Raw genomic sequence first — 18,205 nt, forward strand, 5'->3', positions numbered from 1 at the left:
AGGCCTTCCTGTCCTGCGCTCTCTCCCGGAGCGTGCTCAAGTTCATATTCATTGCATCGGTGATGCTATCTAGCCATCTCATCCTCTGCTGTCCCCTTCTCCTTTTGCCTTCAGTCTTTCCCAGCATCAGGGTCTTTTCCAGGGAGTTTTCTCTTCGCATTAGGTGGCCAAAATATTTGAGCTTCAGCTTCAGTATCTGTCCTTCCAAGGAGCACTCAGGGTTGATTTCCTTTAGGATGGACTGATTTGACCTCCTTGCACTCAGGGGACTCGTAAGAGTCTTCTCCAGCACCACAGTTCAAACGCATCAGTTCTTTGGCACTCAGCCTTCCTTATAGTCCAGCTCTCACAGCCATACGTTACTACTGGGAAAACCATAGCTTTGATTATACGGACCTCTGTCGGCAAGGTGATGTCTCTGCTTCTTACTATGCTGTCTAGGTTTGCCATAGTTTTCCTCCCAAGGAACAAGCGTTTTTTAATTTCATGGCTGCAGTCACCGTCTGCGGTGATCTTGACTTGAAGCCCAAGAAAATACAATCTGTCACTGCTTCCATTTCTTCCCCTTCTATATGGCAGGAAATGATGGGGCCAGATGCCATGATCTTCGTTTTTTTTAATGCTGAGTTACAAACCAGCTTTTGTACTCTCCACTTTCACCCTCAACAAGAGGCTCTTTAGATCTTCTTCGCTTTCTGCCATTAGGGTGGTATCGTCTGCGTATCTGAGGTTGTTGATAATTCTCCCGGCAATCTTAATTCCAACCTGTGATTCATCCACCCCGGTGTTTCTCATGATGTACTCTGCATATAAGTTAAATAAGCAGGGTGACAATATACAGCCTTGTCGTATTCCTTTCCCAATTTTGAACCACTCGGTTGTTCCATGTCCGGTTCTTACTGTTGCTTCTTGGCCCTCGTACACGTTTCTCAGGAGACAGGTAACGTGGTCTGGTACTCCCATCTCTTTCAGAATTTGCCACAGTTTGTGGTGATCCACACAATCAAAGGCTTTAGCGTAGTCAATGAAGCAGAAATAGACGTTTTTCTGGAATTCTCTTGCTTTCTCCATGATTCAGCGAATGTTGGGGTTTTGATCTCTAGTTCCTCTGCCTCTTCGAAACCCAGCTTGTACTTCCAGTAGTTCTCGGTTCACATACTGCTGAAGCCTAGCTTGTAGGATTTTGAGCATAACCTTGCTGGCATGTGAAATGAGCACAATTGTATGGTAGTTTGAACACTCTTTGGCATTGCCCTTCTTTGGAATTGGAATGTAAACTGACCTTTTCCAGTCTTGTGGCCACTGTTGAGTGTTCCAGATTTGTTGGCATATTGAATGCAGCACTTTAACAGCATCATCTTTTAGGATTTTAAATAGCTCAGCTGGAAGACTGTCATCTCCGCGAGCTTTGTTGTTACTAATGCTTCCTAAGGCCCACTTGACTTCACTCTCTAGGATGTCCGGCTCAAGTTCAGTGACCGCACTATCATGGCTATCAGGGACATTCAGATCTTTCCTGTATAGTTCTTCTGTGTATTCTTTCCACCTCTTCTTAATCTCATCTGCTTCTGTTAGGTCCCTGCCTTCTTTGTCCTTTATCATGCCCGTCTGTGCACAAAACGTTCCCTTGAGATCTCCGATTTTCTTGAAGAGATCTCTAGTCTTTCCCATTCTGCTGTTTTCCTCCATTTCTTTGCACTGTTCATTTAAGAAGGCCTTCTTGTCTCTCCTTGCTATTCTCTGGAAATTTGCATTCAGTTGGGTATATCTTCTCCTTTCTCCCTTGCTTTTCACTTCCCTTCTTTCCTCAGCTACTTGTAAAGCCTTATCAGACAGCCACTTGGCTTTCTTGCATTTCTTTTTCTTGGGGATGGATTTCGTTGCTGCCTCCTGAACAATGTTACGGACCTCCGTCCATAGTTCCTCAGGCACTCTGTCTATCAGTCTAATCCCTTAAATCTATTCCTCACCTCCACTGTATATTCATAAGGGATATGATTTAGGTCATACCTGAATGGTTTAGTGGTTTTCCCTATGTTCTTCAATTTAAGCCAAAATTTTGCAATAAGCAGCTCATGATCTGAGCCACAGTCAGCTCCAGGTCTTGTTTTTACTGACTGTATGGAGCTTCTCCATCTTTGGCTGCAAAGGACATAATCAATCTGATTTCGATATTGACCATCTGGTGATGTCCATGTGTAGAGTCGCCTCTTGTGCTGTTGGAAAAGAATGTTTGCTATGATCAGCGTGTTCTCTTGGCAAAACTCTATTAGCCTTTGTCCTGCTTCGTTTTGTACACCAAGGCCATGCTTGCCTGTTATCCCGGTGATTTCTTGACTTCCTACTTTAGCATTCCAATACCCTATGATGGAAAGGACATCTTTTTTTGGTGTTAGTTCCAGAAGGTGTTGTAGGTCTTCATAGAACCGATCAACCTCAGCTTCTTCGGCATCAGTGGCTGGGGCATAGACTTGAATTACTGTGATGTTGAATGGTTTGCCTTGGATTCATACTGAGATCATTCTATCATTTTTGAAATTGTACCCCAGTACTGCTTTTCCCACCCTTTTATTGACTATGAGTGCTACTCCATTTCTTCTAAGGGATTCTTGCACACAGTAGTAGATATAATGGTCACCTGAATTAAATTCGCCCATACTTGTCCATTTTAGTTCACTGATTCCCAAGATGCCGATGTTCAATCTTGCCATCTCCGTTTGACCACCTCCAGCTTACCTTGATTCACTGATCTTACATTCCAGGTTCCTAAGCAATATTGTTCTTTACACCATCGGATTTTCTTTTCAACACCAGACACATCCACAGCTGAGTGTCCTTTCGGCTTTGGCCTATCCGCTTCACTCTTTCTGGCGCTACTTGGAAATTCCCTCTGCTCTTCCCCAGTAGAATATTGGACACCTTCTGACCTGTGGGGCTCATCTTCCAGCGTCATATCTTTTAGCTTTGTGATATGTTCCACGGGGTTTTCTTGGCAAGAATACTGGAGTGGGTTGCCATTTCCTTCTCCAGTGGACCACATTTTGTCAGAACTCTCCGCCATGACCTGTCCGTCTTGGGTGGCCCTGCACGGCATAGCTTATGGCTTCACGGAGTTAAGCAAGCCCCTTCACCACAACAAGGCAGTGATCCATGAAGGGGAGTCACATAATGGCTGCTGTCAAAAGAGAGCTAAAGTGGGTAGGAGAGAAAAATCACAAGGCTAGAGGCTGGATGGGAGGGGGAAATAGTAAGGCAAAGGGGAGAGGGGAGAGAAGGAGCAAGGCTAGAGGCCAGAAAGAAGACTGCCCTCACATTTTCCAAGGTTTTTCTTAAACAATTTTTTTTAAGAGGGCAGGATAGGGAGAGCTTTGTGGGCACCATTGTTTCCCGTGGGCACTGCGTTGGGGACCCCTGCCCTAAATCTTTAAGATACATTGCAGAGTCAAATATAACATCCCAAACTTGTATCACTTTCACTCAAAGGACAGAAAGACTGAAATACAACTATCATAACCTATTGTAAACATACTTAGTACTATCACCCCTCTATTTCTCATCCTGATTATTTTATAAAGAATCTTCAAAGGTGATTTCAAATATGTCAAGAAAGCGAACGCAATGTCTTAAAGGAATTTAATAATCCAAGAGGAATGGAAGGATAATGATAATTTAGATTTTATACAGTTTCACCCACTGAATTATAAACTACGTAAGCATATTTTCTGATAACAATTTATATAAATAACTGTATGTAAAAGAAATACTTGTATCAATACCTTTTCTGCATATTTAACTTGTAGCCTTCAAGAGGTATGCCATCCTGCATCACAGCTCTGATTGGATGACCTACAGCCAGACTGCTTTGTACCATAGCTCGACTTAGAATCATTCCAGCCTTTCAATGAATGGGAAAAAAGGGTTTGAATAAGTTAAAAGAACCAGAAAATTCAACAATGTGTTACAAATAGAGAGGTCATTATGCCTGGATAACTCAGGATATTAACAGTTGGAGAAACTGAAACACTACCCACAACTTAGCAGTCAATGAGCCCTGCTCAGAACCAGTGATCTTCTGTACAACAAGGGTGGCATTTTACAGTTCAGTGCAAAATAGAACAGACCCTTGATATCTTCATTTGTCCTTTTCCTCTGCATATTTCACAGTGCAACGATTTAGGGTCCATAACGTGTCACTTGCTATACTTATAACTACAGAGTTTACTTGAAATATGTACGCACAGGAAAAAAAAGTTCAGTGAACTGCAAAGATTGCAACAAATCTATAGGCATTGAGTCAATTTAAAGTTTTACCTCAAGTCAAAAAGAATGTTGGTTAAACATCCTTAAAGGCTTTTGTTTTAAAAAACAGCAGTTTGCCGTAAGTACACAGCAGTACAGCTGTTGCCGGTGCAATCTTCTCATTGCTTATTAAATTTTGTTTTCTTTTAGGAATTAACTCTACAGTTCTAAGCACACTTACTTGAAAGTAAGTCCAATTGAAAACAATATAATTTTTTTACCCGTAAAAATGGGCTGAAGCACAGACTTTAATATTTGCTATCACATTCAGGGCAGTTATATGAAATTATATATACAGATTAGTTATGGTTCCTGTATACATTTGGTATGTGGTGTACTGGTTAGAGTGTTGGACTGGGACTCGGGGGGCCTGGATTCTAGTCCCCATTTGGCCATGAAGCTCACTGGGTGATTTTGGGCCAGTCACTGACTCTTGGCCTAACCTACCTCACAGGGTTGCTGTGAGGACAAAATGGAGGAGGATCGTGTATACTGCCTCGGGCAGTAAAGGCAGGAAACAAATGTAACAAACAAATAATAAACCAATTTTATTTCTGATGTGACCCTTCATACTGAAAAAGCTGACCAATTCAGCCCATTCTTCTGACACCTATAGTCCCATATTCTGTTTTAATGCCAAGTCTCTACACTAAGGACACTACATCAGGCTTAAAGGCTGCCTTCACCAGCAGTAATATACAATGGAGTAGCATGGTGTTGTCATCCAGGCTCACCTCATTTGCCTAGCAGCTGCCTTTGACACTCTTGCAGTGGTGCTCCCCACCCCCCAATACACCCTGTACAAACAAAGGTATTCGTATATCTCGAATGGGAACATTTATGTTAAATTTTATCCATCTTGGTAGAAGACTGGAGCCAACTCAAAGACAATGACAACCATATCATCATGCAGAGCACTGGATATGATCACCATGAAAAGATTACATTGCCTTCAGCTTTATCCATCTATGTCCCATCAAAATCAACTGCAATTTGTTTTCACACCAAACTAAGGAACAACCTGGATAACATGGTGTGTAATACATTAACAATAACTTCTATATGTTGTGTAAGTTCTATTCATTCTGAACATTTCACTCTAACCCTGTATGGTTTGTTTCCAAAAAGCAAATTAACAACCAAAACAACAGTTCTTGCACATAACAAACATTCATGAATACATAATTAAAGTTAATGCTGTATCTTTTCACTGTAGTACCTTTGTGATCAACCACATATTAAGAAGAGGCCAGCATACTGTGGCTGACATTAGATCTCGATAGTCATTTCTTCTGGGAATGCCTTTCCTCATATTTTCCATGGTAACTGACATGTGTAGAACCATCTGTGGATCAGTCTACATCCAATGACAGAGTAATATCATTTTAAGTGATACATTAACTTGATACCATTAGAAATTACACACAGATAATTCTATGAAACATTCCCCATTATAACAGAATATCATCCTACAGAAATCTAAACCGAACATTGTCATGACCATGATGCTGCTACACTTTTTGTTTTTTATAAGCCTTGCTTCCTAGATTTTCTTCATTAGGGACTTAAAACTTGAAACAAATAATTCACTCACAGTACAATCTGATAGTATATAAGCCGCATTAAGGCTGTAGCCTAAGGTGTGCATATGATTAAATCTTCACAACTCAAAACTGAATAGCAACTTACCCAGAACAGGGGGAGTTGCCAACACCAGAGGCATTATTGGAAGGAAAAGATATTCAAATAATAGCACAGAGCTACCTTGCAGGATTGTAATTAGGGTAATTAAGATACTGTACATGGATCATTTGAATACTCTAAAGCCCTATTTGAAAGCTAAATATGGTTTTATGGGCCTGTGATCACCCTGGCATAGCTTATACAGAAGGCTATCAAAGACACAGACAAAGAGCAAAGACATCATTGACCAAAAAGATGCTCAGTTTGATATTACCTGTTAGCCAGCTGCAGCAGTCCTGAGAAACCCTACAGTTTTTGTACAATGAGAACTAATGTTCTACTAATCCCCCACTAAAGGCTGAAGGACTTAAAGCAACACATGGACTTGCCCTCTCCATTCTACATTGCTATCAGAGGCAACACAACTGTGTGGAAGATTGTTGTGGATGGAATTAGAGAGAGAGAGAGGGAGAGAGAGAGAGAGAGAGAGATCATTATGATGTGCATAACACCTGCTGTAAGTCCCTGTGTCCTCTTAGCGATGCCACTAGCTTTAATCTTATCAGATCTGATTTTGTGGTGCAGTGGGGAGGAAATATTGTCCCCTCAGTATTCACTTGAGGTTGGCACCCAGCACTAATACCATGCTGTTCTTCAAGAGATATAATGTTTGATATTACGTAAAAAAAATCAGATCAAGAAACAACACCACATCCCTCTAACCCATCTTCAGGTGATATTATAGTTCCCACAGAGTGTGGAGCAATGGAGTAACAGATACAATGAATCATGGTATTAACTTTCTTTTATTTATATCTATAACTTTTTTTCTTTATACACATCCTATGGTATTGCACTGTAGAGGCAAGCTGTATGTATTAAGCAAAAGTCTTCTACACTCCCCAGTGCAGATACACTTTAAACTTTTAAAAAGCACAATATCTAGCAATATCTATAGATTTTTGGAACTTTTATTCATAGTATAATCAAACACAGATGTTGGCATTAAAAGAAAGAAAATGCATTTATATTCACCCCCAACCATTCTAATACAGCTTCCTATGCATACACCACTACACAAAAAAGATTAATAGCTAGGGCTGAGGAGAAAGGGGGTGGTACTTTTTATTAAAATGTTGAGTGGCATCAAATTTCACTCGCTTTTGGTTTTGTTTGCTCTCAGTGACATCAGCACATAGCCAAATGTATTTGATTACATAGTATTGTGACATTATCCTCTTCACTATGTGATCCCTGATTGGCCAGTCACCCATATCATTGATCAAGGAAAAAGAAGGTGCACTGCAGTAAGAAGAGAAATGACACCAAAGCAGAATCAGAAAGGAGGAACAATAGCAAAGGACAATAAAAGATGAACAAACTCACAAATAACGGTGGGTTTTTTTGCAAATATATTTCTGCCCACCCCCCCAGTCAAAATGGGTAAACATTTAGTCCAGTCCTAGCTGTAACCTTTTTATTTGAAATATATATAAACTTTAAGAAAATAAGAGTTCTGCAATCCCATCCTTTACATACATCAATTACATATTTACATATTTGCCCAGTTTCCTCTCTATTTTACCCAATCATCTACAAGTATAAATGATGAACAATATAGCACAACTCATAATCTGATGCAGACAAAAACAAGGGACTCAGATTTACCATATTTAATCATAAAGACTAGATATGGACTTATTAAGAGAGGTTGGCAAACCCTTTCAGTATAAAACTCTGCACATGAAACAGAGCACTTACCTGCTGCCATCCGCGCTGACTTGCGAATGGCAGCCGCCCCGCGGCCGCCATTCACTTCTTCATTATAGCTATGATAGGCTACATAAATACTTACGTAGCCTATCACAGCTAACGCAGGGACGCCTTTTGCGTCCCTGAGGAGGCCATGATAGGCTACGTAAGTATTTACATAGCCTATCACGGCAAACAAAAAAACAAACAAACCCACGTACGCAAATGGCGGCGGCTACAGCGGCCGCCATTTGCGTTCTCTTTTTTCCACTGTTTTAGCCTACGTAAATATTTACGTAAGCTATTACGGAGATAAAACGAAGAATGCAAATAGCATAGTGGGCGCTATTTGCGTTCCTTTTTTTTCCCGCCGTAATAGCTTATGTAAATATTTACGTAGGCTAAAACAGCGGGGGGGGGGGAGGAACGCAAATGGCGCCCACTATGCTATTTGCATTCCCCTTTTTTTTCGCCGTAATAGCTTACGTAAATATTTACGTAGGCTAAAACAGAGAAAAAATGGAACGCAAATGGCGGCCGCCGTAGCCACCGCCATTTGCGTACGCGGTTTTGTTTTTTTGTTTTTTCTTCTTACAGGCTGCCCAGTGGCCGGATGTTCGGCTGCGGGCGGCCCCAGCCGGTGGCTTCATGGAATCTCCACAGAGCAGAGCCGGCTGGATTAGGATTTTGGGGGGAGGTGCAGAGCGCCTCCCCACCACCGCGAATCACCCCGTCAAAAGGGTGAGTGACTTTTGTACATCCCTAGTTTTGGCCTGAGCACGCATTTTCCCTCCTCCCAGAGCTTGGTCTGAGAAAGTGTGAATGAAGAAGAGAAAAACTGACAGGTGAGCCATTATGAGATGAGACAAAGTTCAGAGAAGGACTGCAATGTACTCAGCTTGCAATGGCTGGGAATGTCTGAAGTAGGAAAGGGGTTCTTTCTGACCTTCCTTCCATGTCTGAAATTCTTCTTCTCTCCTGATTAAAAAACAAACCATGACAGACAAATCTAGTTTAATTCTGTGACCAAGTATTTGATTTAGTAGACAGGACTTCCAACAAAACCTCTAAAACTCCAGCAAAGCCTCTACTACTACCTGATACTGCTATGGGCTTCTAAGTTCCAAAACATGTCACTAATCCTATGGGGTCACCTAAGCAGAGGCCAGGATTAGTTTCACACTCAGTGCTATCACCTAAGGCACCTTTTTCTTTTCTCCTGTCATTTATCAGGGCTGCCAGTCACTCATCTAGAGCAAAATAAAGGGCTGTAATTATGTCTGACTGCAGGAAAGCCCCACCTACCACTCCTGGCAGTGGGTGGGTGGGTGCTGCACTCTCTACTGATAAGGATCTTATGGGGCATGAAATATCTGGCTATGGAGAAATTGGATCAATGTAAGCTGTTACATGGGTAGTTGTCTTCTCAGGATTTACTTTTCTTGTGACTACAAAGCAGGAAGTGTAGATCTGCTGACTCCATACTCAGGGCCAAATAGGCTCCAGATGTGAATCTGCCAAAACATGGCTGGGAATGGGATGATTTTTTTATACAGACAAGGCAGGAGTCCAGTGTTACATATAAAGTTGAACATTTAAATAATCTGTTCAAAATGACCAAAACTGGTAGCAGCAGGTGTCATCTAAGGAGAGGAATCCCCCCTTCTTTCCTACATAGGAGGCAATGCTTCATAGAAGATGATGCCCGCTATGATATGTGTGATATGAAATCCCATCTAAAAGCAAGACATGCATTTTCTTCAGAACCATTTTCATTCATCTGCAAATTAATGCAGATTTAATTAAAACCATATGATTAACTGATGAAGATATTTTTAAGTAAGTAAATGAAAGTGACTACTACATCTTCTCTGAATAGCCTTTCTGTGTTCTCTGAGGTGGGTTTATTTTGTGAATAATTGAAATCCCAGGAACAACAAAGACAGTAGATATTTTGCAATGATACATTAGCACCCCAGTCTGATAACTGATGCTCAGGATGATCCTGCTCAATCCACAATGGGAAGCAGTGAAACCAAGTGTACCCTGATGCCAGGGTTCCGATTCTTTCAAGCAGTCCTGATTCCCCTAACCACCATAGGGTGGTGTAAGATTCTCTCCTCTATCCAGATTCAGGACCTGGTTCAAGCTTAATCTTCACAAGTTCCTTAAACTTTCCCAAGAATTTGTTTCTGCCACACTGACCTTATTCAGATGTAATGGCGGCATGCAGCAGCAATTCATGGGTTAATTAACCCACGAATTGCAGGGATGTGTGCTGCACCCAAGTCACACATGAGCAGCTTCCTTATTCCAGTAACAACCCTTGAATGCCACATTCAAGGGTTGTTACCATGACATCTAAACCCAGGAACATGGGGTTGTTTGTGGGTTAAATCCCAAATTAACCCATGGCTTGTTTTTGACTTAACTTGAGGTTGTTTAACCCATGAACAATCCTAAGTTCCCTGTTTCAGACATCACTGCAACAACCCTTGAATGTGGCATTCAAGGGTTGTTACTGGAAACAGGAAGCAGCTTGCATGCAGCTCCAGCATGGTACACGTCCCTGCAATTCGTGGGTCAATTAATTCACAAATTGCTGCCAGATGCCTCTGTTACAACTGATCAGCCCCATTCTCTCAGTGTCCAAGAGAGATGTGCATCACAGCCTGGTGCTTTACATCTTTCCTTTCCATTTTAAAAAACAGGTATGGGTGGGTTTATTTATTCATTTCTTTAACACATTTCTATACCGCCCAATAGCTGAAGCTCTTTGGGCAGTTCACAACAATTAAAACTATAAAATACAACACAATAAAATATAATATAAAAGTTTAAAACTACAGTATAAAATCAAAATCAAAACCAAAATAACACCTAGCAGCAGTACAAAGATTTGAAATATACTAATAGATTTAAAACAACAGAAACTGAAAGACTAAAATGACTAGGAAAGTAAGGTCTTTACTTGGCACCCAAGAGACCACAACATAGGCCCCAGGGGAGTTCATTCCACAACTAGGATGCCACAACAGAAAAGGCCTTCTCCTTAGTAGTCATCTACCTCACTTCTTTGGGCAGGGGCTCCTGGAGAAGGACCATTGAAGATGATCTCAAGGCCAAGGAGGGATATATGGGAGCAGATGATCATTCAGGCAACTGGGCCCCAAGCCATTTATGGCTCTGAATTTTAATACCAGCACTTTCAATCAGATCTGGTAATGGACCAGCAGCCAGTGCAGATGGAAAAGTATTGGCATAACATGATAATGTTGGCCAGATCCTATTAACAATCTCGCTTCCATATTTTGGACCAGCTGAAATTTCCAGACTGTTTCCAAATGCAGCCCCACATATAACGCATTACAGTATAATAATGCATTATATTATTATACTAGTGTCAAGTCCATGTTGCCACAGGTGCTAGTAGTCTGAGAATGATTGGATGAAAATATGTTTAGCTGTTTCCCTTGCAATCAGAACAACTTTCAGGGGGCATTATGTCCTGCATCAGCTTCCCTCCAATGAGCCTCCCCTCATCATATCAAACTGGGTATTCCAACGCACCTCCCTCCCTCTCATTCACCCACACTATTAGCCTCCCTCCTTCCAATAAGGACCCCCTCCCATTACATAAAAGCATAGACAGACCCCCTCCTCTGTTGTAGGGAAAGGGGGTGTTCCAAGCCCCCACCCAAGAAGCCCCACCCCCACCTTCACCTGGGCCTGAAAAACAAAAGGTGAGATGGGAGTGGGGGTGAGAAGAAAAAATGCCGCCTTTCTTTCATCTGTCCTGAGCCAGAGCCATCCAATATGGTGCTGGTCTTGTGCCCTGCCCATTCCTGCCACATTGCCACTACCCCATCTCTCTCTCTCTCTCTCTCTCTCACACACACACACACACACACACACACAAATACACAACCCCACCCATGCACAGGGCATCACAGGAGGAGGAGGAGCAGCAGCAGCCCCTCGCTCCTTGCTCTCTGATTAGTCCCATTAGAAACAATACAATCTGCAGGGGGGGGGGTACATGGCCGTTGTCACTAGCAACCGCCCTGAGGCCTAGCAGCACCCTGTGAAGCAAAATGAATAAAAACAAACCCAAACAAAAACAGAAAAAAGGAAAGTGGGAGGATGCAGATAATGGAAGTTGAAAACATATGATGTCAGATCAGGTGCTGTTTGGTGCGTTCTTTTAAAAAAGTTCACTTAGCATTTCTTTAAAGTTCAGGTTAAAAATGTGTGATGTCAGATCAGGTGCTGTTTGGTGTGGAGCAAATAAACTGGCACTAAACTGTAGAGCAATACGAGGCTATTTGGTGTGGAGCAAATAAACATACTGTTTTACTATTAAGGCTTGAGTTTTGAACTCTTTTGAAGTTTCAAAATTTTCTGCACATCTATACTGCTTCAAGCTTCAGTTTAAAAAAAATGAGCAAAATCGATCTGGTAGATCTCTAATAATAAGCATTACACTAAGTAATACTTATGTAAGATACAGACAAGAGTTTACCAGAGCATGGATAACTATAGGTAGGCCATCTCTGTCCAGAAAAGGACATACTTGGTATATCAGCCTGATAAAAGGTGCACCATGTCACAGAGTCCACCTGTGCCTCTAGTGACCATGCTAGATCCAACAGCACCCCTAAACTACAAACCTGATCTTTTAGGGGGAGTGCAATCCCCTCTAGAAGAGGCTGAATACCACTTGGCCAAGCAGATAAACCATCCACTAAGAGTACCTCCATCTTGTCTGGATTAAATTTCAGTTTATTGGCCCTCATCCAGTCCACTACTGTACCCAGGCACTGATTCAGAACAGTGGATTTAATGAAAAGGAGAGATAGGGCTGGGTGTTAACACCTCAGCCCACACCTCCAAATAATCTCCCTCTAGTGGTTTCACGTAGATGTTGATCAGCATGGGGGATAAAACAGAGCCCTGTGGTACCACATAGTGTACCTTCCAAGGCAAAGAGCAATAATCCCACCAGCACCACCTTCTGGAATCAGCCATCCAAGTAGGAGTGGAACCACCGTAATGCAGTGCCTTCAACTCCCAACCCAGACAACCTATCCAGAACAAAACCATGGTTGATGGTATTGAAAGCCACCAAGAGGTCCAAAAGAATCAACAGGGTTGCACAAACCCTGTCCCTCTCTTGGCAAAGGTCATCCTGCAGGGGGACTAAGGCAGTTGCCATTCCAAAAACAGTCCTGAAGCCTGATTGAATAGAATATTAGGTTCATTCAAGAGTGCCTGGAGTTGACAGGCCACTACCTGCTCAAGCGCCTTGCTCAGGATGGGAATGTTGGCTACTGGCCTATAGTTGTTAACATCACCTGGGTCCAGGTTAGGCTTTTTCAGGAGTGGCCTAATTACTGTCTTCTTACCATGCTCGGTAGCATGTCACAGCATGTCACATGAGGGTTCCTCCATCTCTCTCCCTGGCGCAGATTGCAGCAGGCCATGAACCACTCAGAAAAACTCCACTGGACAACAGTGAGAAGATGCAATGGTGGTGGAAAATAACTCCCTTTTTGCCACCATCACTGCCATAGAGTAGGCTTGATAATGAGCTCTAACTTGTGTTCGGTTGGACTCAGCATGAGTTGTCCTCCACCTCCGCTCTACCCATCTTCCCTCTTGCTTCATTGCCTTCAGCTCAGGTGAATACTAAGGAGCTGCCCAGGCTCTGCTCAGAGGGAGAGAGCACTTGGACATGGGTGTGTCAACTGCCTGAGTCATCTCTGCATTCCACAGAGTGACCAGGGCACAGGAACACAAGCCATACCAGCAAGAAAAACCCTTCAGAGCCCTCTGGAATCCATTAGCCTTCATGAGTAGACTATTTTAATAGATCCCCCAGCCTTGTAGAGGGAAAAGGCCACTGAAAGTCTAAATGGGTTTAGCTTCTGTTTGAACTTTAATGAACTTCAAACATGAACACGTATACCAACTTCATCGTGATGTCTCAATCTTCAATAGAGATGTCACATTTTGCATTTGTTACATCTTTCCTGGCTCCCTTGAAATGGATGTGGGAGTTAAGCTGCGGTTTGAACTTGAAATGAAGAATTTCATCCTGAACCTACACTTCCAATTTCCATTCTGATCTCTTAGACTTCCAAGACAAACATTACACTCTTTTTACATCTTTCCCATCCCTCTTGAAAATGGGTGTGGTTGTCCAGCTTGATTCAATAATGAACTAAGTTAGTGAAGGCTGAAAGGAAAATGGGATCACTGAGAAACAAAAAGGATGTATCAGCATGCTCGGTTTGCAGAAGTACTGTTTTTGATTTTTTTTACAAAAATGAACACAAATCCTAAGGGGACACACACACCTCAACAGCCCCCCCCCCCCCAAAAAAAACAGCCCAATGAGAACTGAGCATTTTCAGTAGCCACAGAATGTATAGTAACAGCTGGAAAAGAAAAATGGAAAAGGGTGTGGGGGAGAATGAAATGTCTTGCTTGGAGGGAATGTCTGGACAGAAACATTCCTTTTAGGATACACTGCAACATTTCTTTCCAGTCCCACTTGTTTCACTCAGATAATTCAATGTTCAATGGAGCTTTCATGTTAGAAACAAACTTCTTTCCTAAAGGAATGTGAAGAATGTGAAATAAACCAAAGGCTTTGCTTTTGATTAACCAAAATGTATCTCAAAATATGTAATTCATTGGCATGTTGTATCTACATGAAGGTCCCTCATTTTTAATTATATGCAGTCATAGGGATTAGAGGCAGGAAAACAGAACCCCATCTAGAATCTGTTGTCCAAATGGACTGTTTCCCATTGCTTCATGGAAAGGCTGACCCTTTAGAAACTAAAAATAAGCAGTGTAAACAACACAGTCTTTACAGAAAACTTCCTTAAGTGGTACTAACGAAATCAAACAGTGACATGGCATCCTTTGTGTTGTCATCACAGCAAAGACCGAGAACCAAACCATACACGCTCATGTTTATTAAACATAAGCTTGCACATAGAATAATAGAATAGTAGGGTTGGAAGCCCCAGGAAGCCCCTTCATGGATCACTGCCTTGTTGTGGCGAAGGGGCTTGCTTAACTCCGTGAAGCCATAAGCTATGCCGTGCAGGGCCACCCAAGACGGACAGGTCATGGCGGAGAGTTCTGACAAAATGTGGTCCACTGGAGAAGGAAATGGCAACCCACTCCAGTATTCTTGCCAAGAAAACCCCATGGAACGTATCACAAGGCTAAAAGAGGCAGTGAGCGTATTTACACCAGTTGCTGGGGAACATGGGTGGGAGGGTGCTGTTGCACTCATGCCCTGTTTGTGGGTTCCTGGTCGACAGCTGGTTGGCTAGTGTGTGAACAGAATGCTGGACTAATGGACCCTTGGTCTGATCCAGAATGGCTCTTCTTAAGTTCTTATCTTCTTATGTTCTTATGCCATGGATTCTCCTTCCCCTTTCCCAATAGGATTGCAAACCCCATGGAACGTATCACAAGGCTAAAAGAGATGACGCTGGAAGATGAGCCCCTCAGGTCGGAAGGTGTCCAATATACTACTGGGGAAGAGCAGAGGGAATTTCCAAGTAGCACCAGAAAGAGTGAAGTGGCTGGGCCACAGCCGAAAGGACACTCAGCTGTGGATGTGTCTGGTGGTGAAAAGAAAATCCGATGGTGTAAAGAACAATATTGTTTAGGAACCTGGAATGTCAGATCAATGAATCAAGGTAAGCTGGACGTGGTCAAACATGAGATGGCAAGATTGAACATCGACATCTTGGGAATCAGCGAACTAAAATGGACAGGCATGGGCGAATTTAATTCAGGTGACCATCATATCTACTACTGTGGGCAAGAATCCCTTAGAAGAAATGAAGTAGCACTCATAGTCAACAAAAGGGTGGGAAAAGCAGTACTGGGGTACAATCTTAAAAATGATAGAATGATCTCAGTACGAATTCAAGACAAACCATTAAAGATCACAGTAATTCAAGTCTATGCCCCAACCACTGAGGCCGAAGAAGCTGAGGTTGATCGGTTCTATGAACACCTACAACACCTTCTAGAACTAACACCAAAAAAAGATGTCCTCTTCATCATAGGGGATTGGAATGCTAAAGTAGGAAGTCAAGAAATCACCAGGATAACAGGCAGGCATGGCCTTGGTGTACAAAATGAAGCAGGACAAAAGCTAATAGAGTTTTGCCAAGAGAACACGCTGATCATAGCAAACACTCTTTTCCAACAGCACAACAGATGACTCTACACATGGACATCACCAGATGGTCAATATTGAAATCAGATTGATTATGTACTTTGCAGCCAAAGATGGAGAAGCTCTATACAGTCAGTAAAAACAAGACCTGGAGCTGACTGTGGCTCAGATCATGAGCTGCTTCTTGCAAAATTTTGGCTTAAATTGAAGAACATAGGGAAAACCACTAAACCATTCAGGTATGACCTAAATCATATCCCTTATGAATATACAGTGGAGGTGAGGAATAGATTTAAGGGATTAGACAGAGTGCCTGCAGAACTATGGACGGAGGTCCGTAACACTGTTCAGGAGGCAGCAACTCAATCCATCCCAAAGAAAAAGAAATGCAAGAAAGCCAAGTGGCTGTCTGATGAGGCTTTACAAGTAGCTCACGAAAGAAGGGAAGCGAAAAGCAAGGGAGAAAGGGGAAGATATATCCAACTGAATGCAGAGTTCCAGAGAATAGCAAGGAGAGACAAGAAGGCCTTCTTAAATGAACAATGCAAAGAAATCGAGGAAAACAACAGAATGGGAAAGACTAGAGATCTCTTCAAGAAAATTGGAGATCTCAAGGGAACGTTTTGTGCAAAGACGGGCATGATAAAGGACAAAGAAGGCAGGGACCTACCAGAAGCAGATGAGATTAAGAGGTGGAAAGAATACACAGAAGAACTATACAGGAAAGATCTGAATGTCCCTGATAGCCATGATAGTGCGGTCACTGAACTTGAGCCGGACATCCTAGAGAGTGAAGTCAAGTGGGCCTTAGGAAGCATTAGTAACAACAAAGCTAGTGGAGATGACAGTCTTCCAGCTGAGCTATTTAAAATCCTAAAAGATGATGCTGTTAAAGTGCTGCACTCAATATGCCACAAATTTGGAACACTCAACAGTGGCCGCAAGACTGGAAAAGGTCAGTTTACATTCCAATTCCAAAGAAGGGCAATGCCAAAGGGTGTTCAAACTACAGCACAATTGTGCTCATTTCACATGCCAGCAAGGTTATGCTCAAAATCCTACAAGCTAGGCTTCAGCAGTATGCAAACCGAGAACTACCGGAAGTACAAGCTGGGTTTCGAAGAGGCAGAGGAACTAGAGATCAAATCGCCAACTTTCACTGGATCATGGAGAAAGCAAGAGAATTCCAGAAAAAAGTCTGTTTCTGCTTCATTGACTACGCTAAAGCCTTTGATTGTGTGGATCACAACAAACTGTGGCAAATTCCTAAAGAGATGGGGGTACCAGACCACCTTACCTGTCTCCTGAGAAACCTGTACGAGGGTCAAGAAGTAGGGATGTACGAAAATCCCTTACCTTTCACGAAACTTGATTCGCGGTGGGGGGGAGGCACCCCATCCCTCCCCCCGAAATTCTGGCCAGGGGGGAGGCGCCCCGTCCCTCCCCCCCAAAATTCTGGCCGGGGGGGAGGCGCCCCATCCCTTCCGCCGCGAATCCTTGCCGGCCGGGACGCAAATGGCGGTGGCCGTAGCCATCGGCTGTCCCTGTGGCCGTCCCTGCAGTCAGTCGTGATAGGCTATGTAAATGTTTACGTAGCCTATCACGGCTGAGTGAAAAAAAACAAAACAAAACCGTGCGTACGCAAATGGTGGCGCCCGTGGGCGCCACCATTTGTGTTCCTTATTTTGGCACGTGTAGTCTACATAAACATTTACGTAGACTACGGCGAAAATAACGGGAACGCGATTTGCGTTCCCCTTATTTTCGCCGTAGACTACGTAAATGTTTACGTAGACTACACGTGCCTAAATAAGGAATGCAAATGGCGGCGCCAATGGGCGCCGCCATTTGCGTACGCGCGGTTTTTGTTTTTGTTTTTCACTCAGCCATGATAGGCTACGTAAACATTTACGTAGCCTATCATGTGTTTTTTTTGTTTTGTTTTGTTTTTACTGGAAATGGCGGTGGCGGCAGCCGGTTGGAAGACCGGCCACCGCAGCCACCGCCACCGAACCGCCACCGGAGCCGCCACCACCAGGGACATTCGCACAAGGTAAGTCCCGTTCCGGGGGGGCGGGGGGGCAGACCGTTTCGCCACCAATTTCGGGGGGCCGAATGCGCTGGCATTCGGCCTCCCTGAGATTCGTGCCAAAATTCTCTGACATCCCTCTCAAGAAGTAACAGTAAGAACCAGACATGGAACAACCGATTGGTTCAAAATTGGGAAAGGAGTACGACAAGGCTGCATGTTGTCACCTG

The 18,205-nt window shown here is 43.0% G+C and overlaps 1 protein-coding gene across 1 annotated transcript in view; it reads right to left on the bottom strand.

Moving 5' to 3' along the window:
• The window catches only part of DCDC1 (doublecortin domain containing 1), a 465,182-nt gene that overhangs the window by 188,874 nt on the left and 258,103 nt on the right, over window positions 1-18,205 (bottom strand). The window contains exons 16-17 of the mRNA XM_084852919.1: window positions 5,519-5,656; window positions 3,777-3,895 (exon numbers count right to left, since the gene is read on the bottom strand). Coding sequence (XP_084709045.1) covers window positions 3,777-3,895; window positions 5,519-5,656 — 257 coding nt within the window. The remainder of the gene's footprint in view (window positions 1-3,776; window positions 3,896-5,518; window positions 5,657-18,205) is intronic.

This window comes from Heloderma suspectum, chromosome 1, assembly GCF_057233095.1.
Source record: "Heloderma suspectum isolate Gila_16-S chromosome 1, 16-S_ref, whole genome shotgun sequence".
In the NCBI taxonomy this organism is placed as follows: Eukaryota; Metazoa; Chordata; class Lepidosauria; order Squamata; family Helodermatidae; genus Heloderma; species Heloderma suspectum.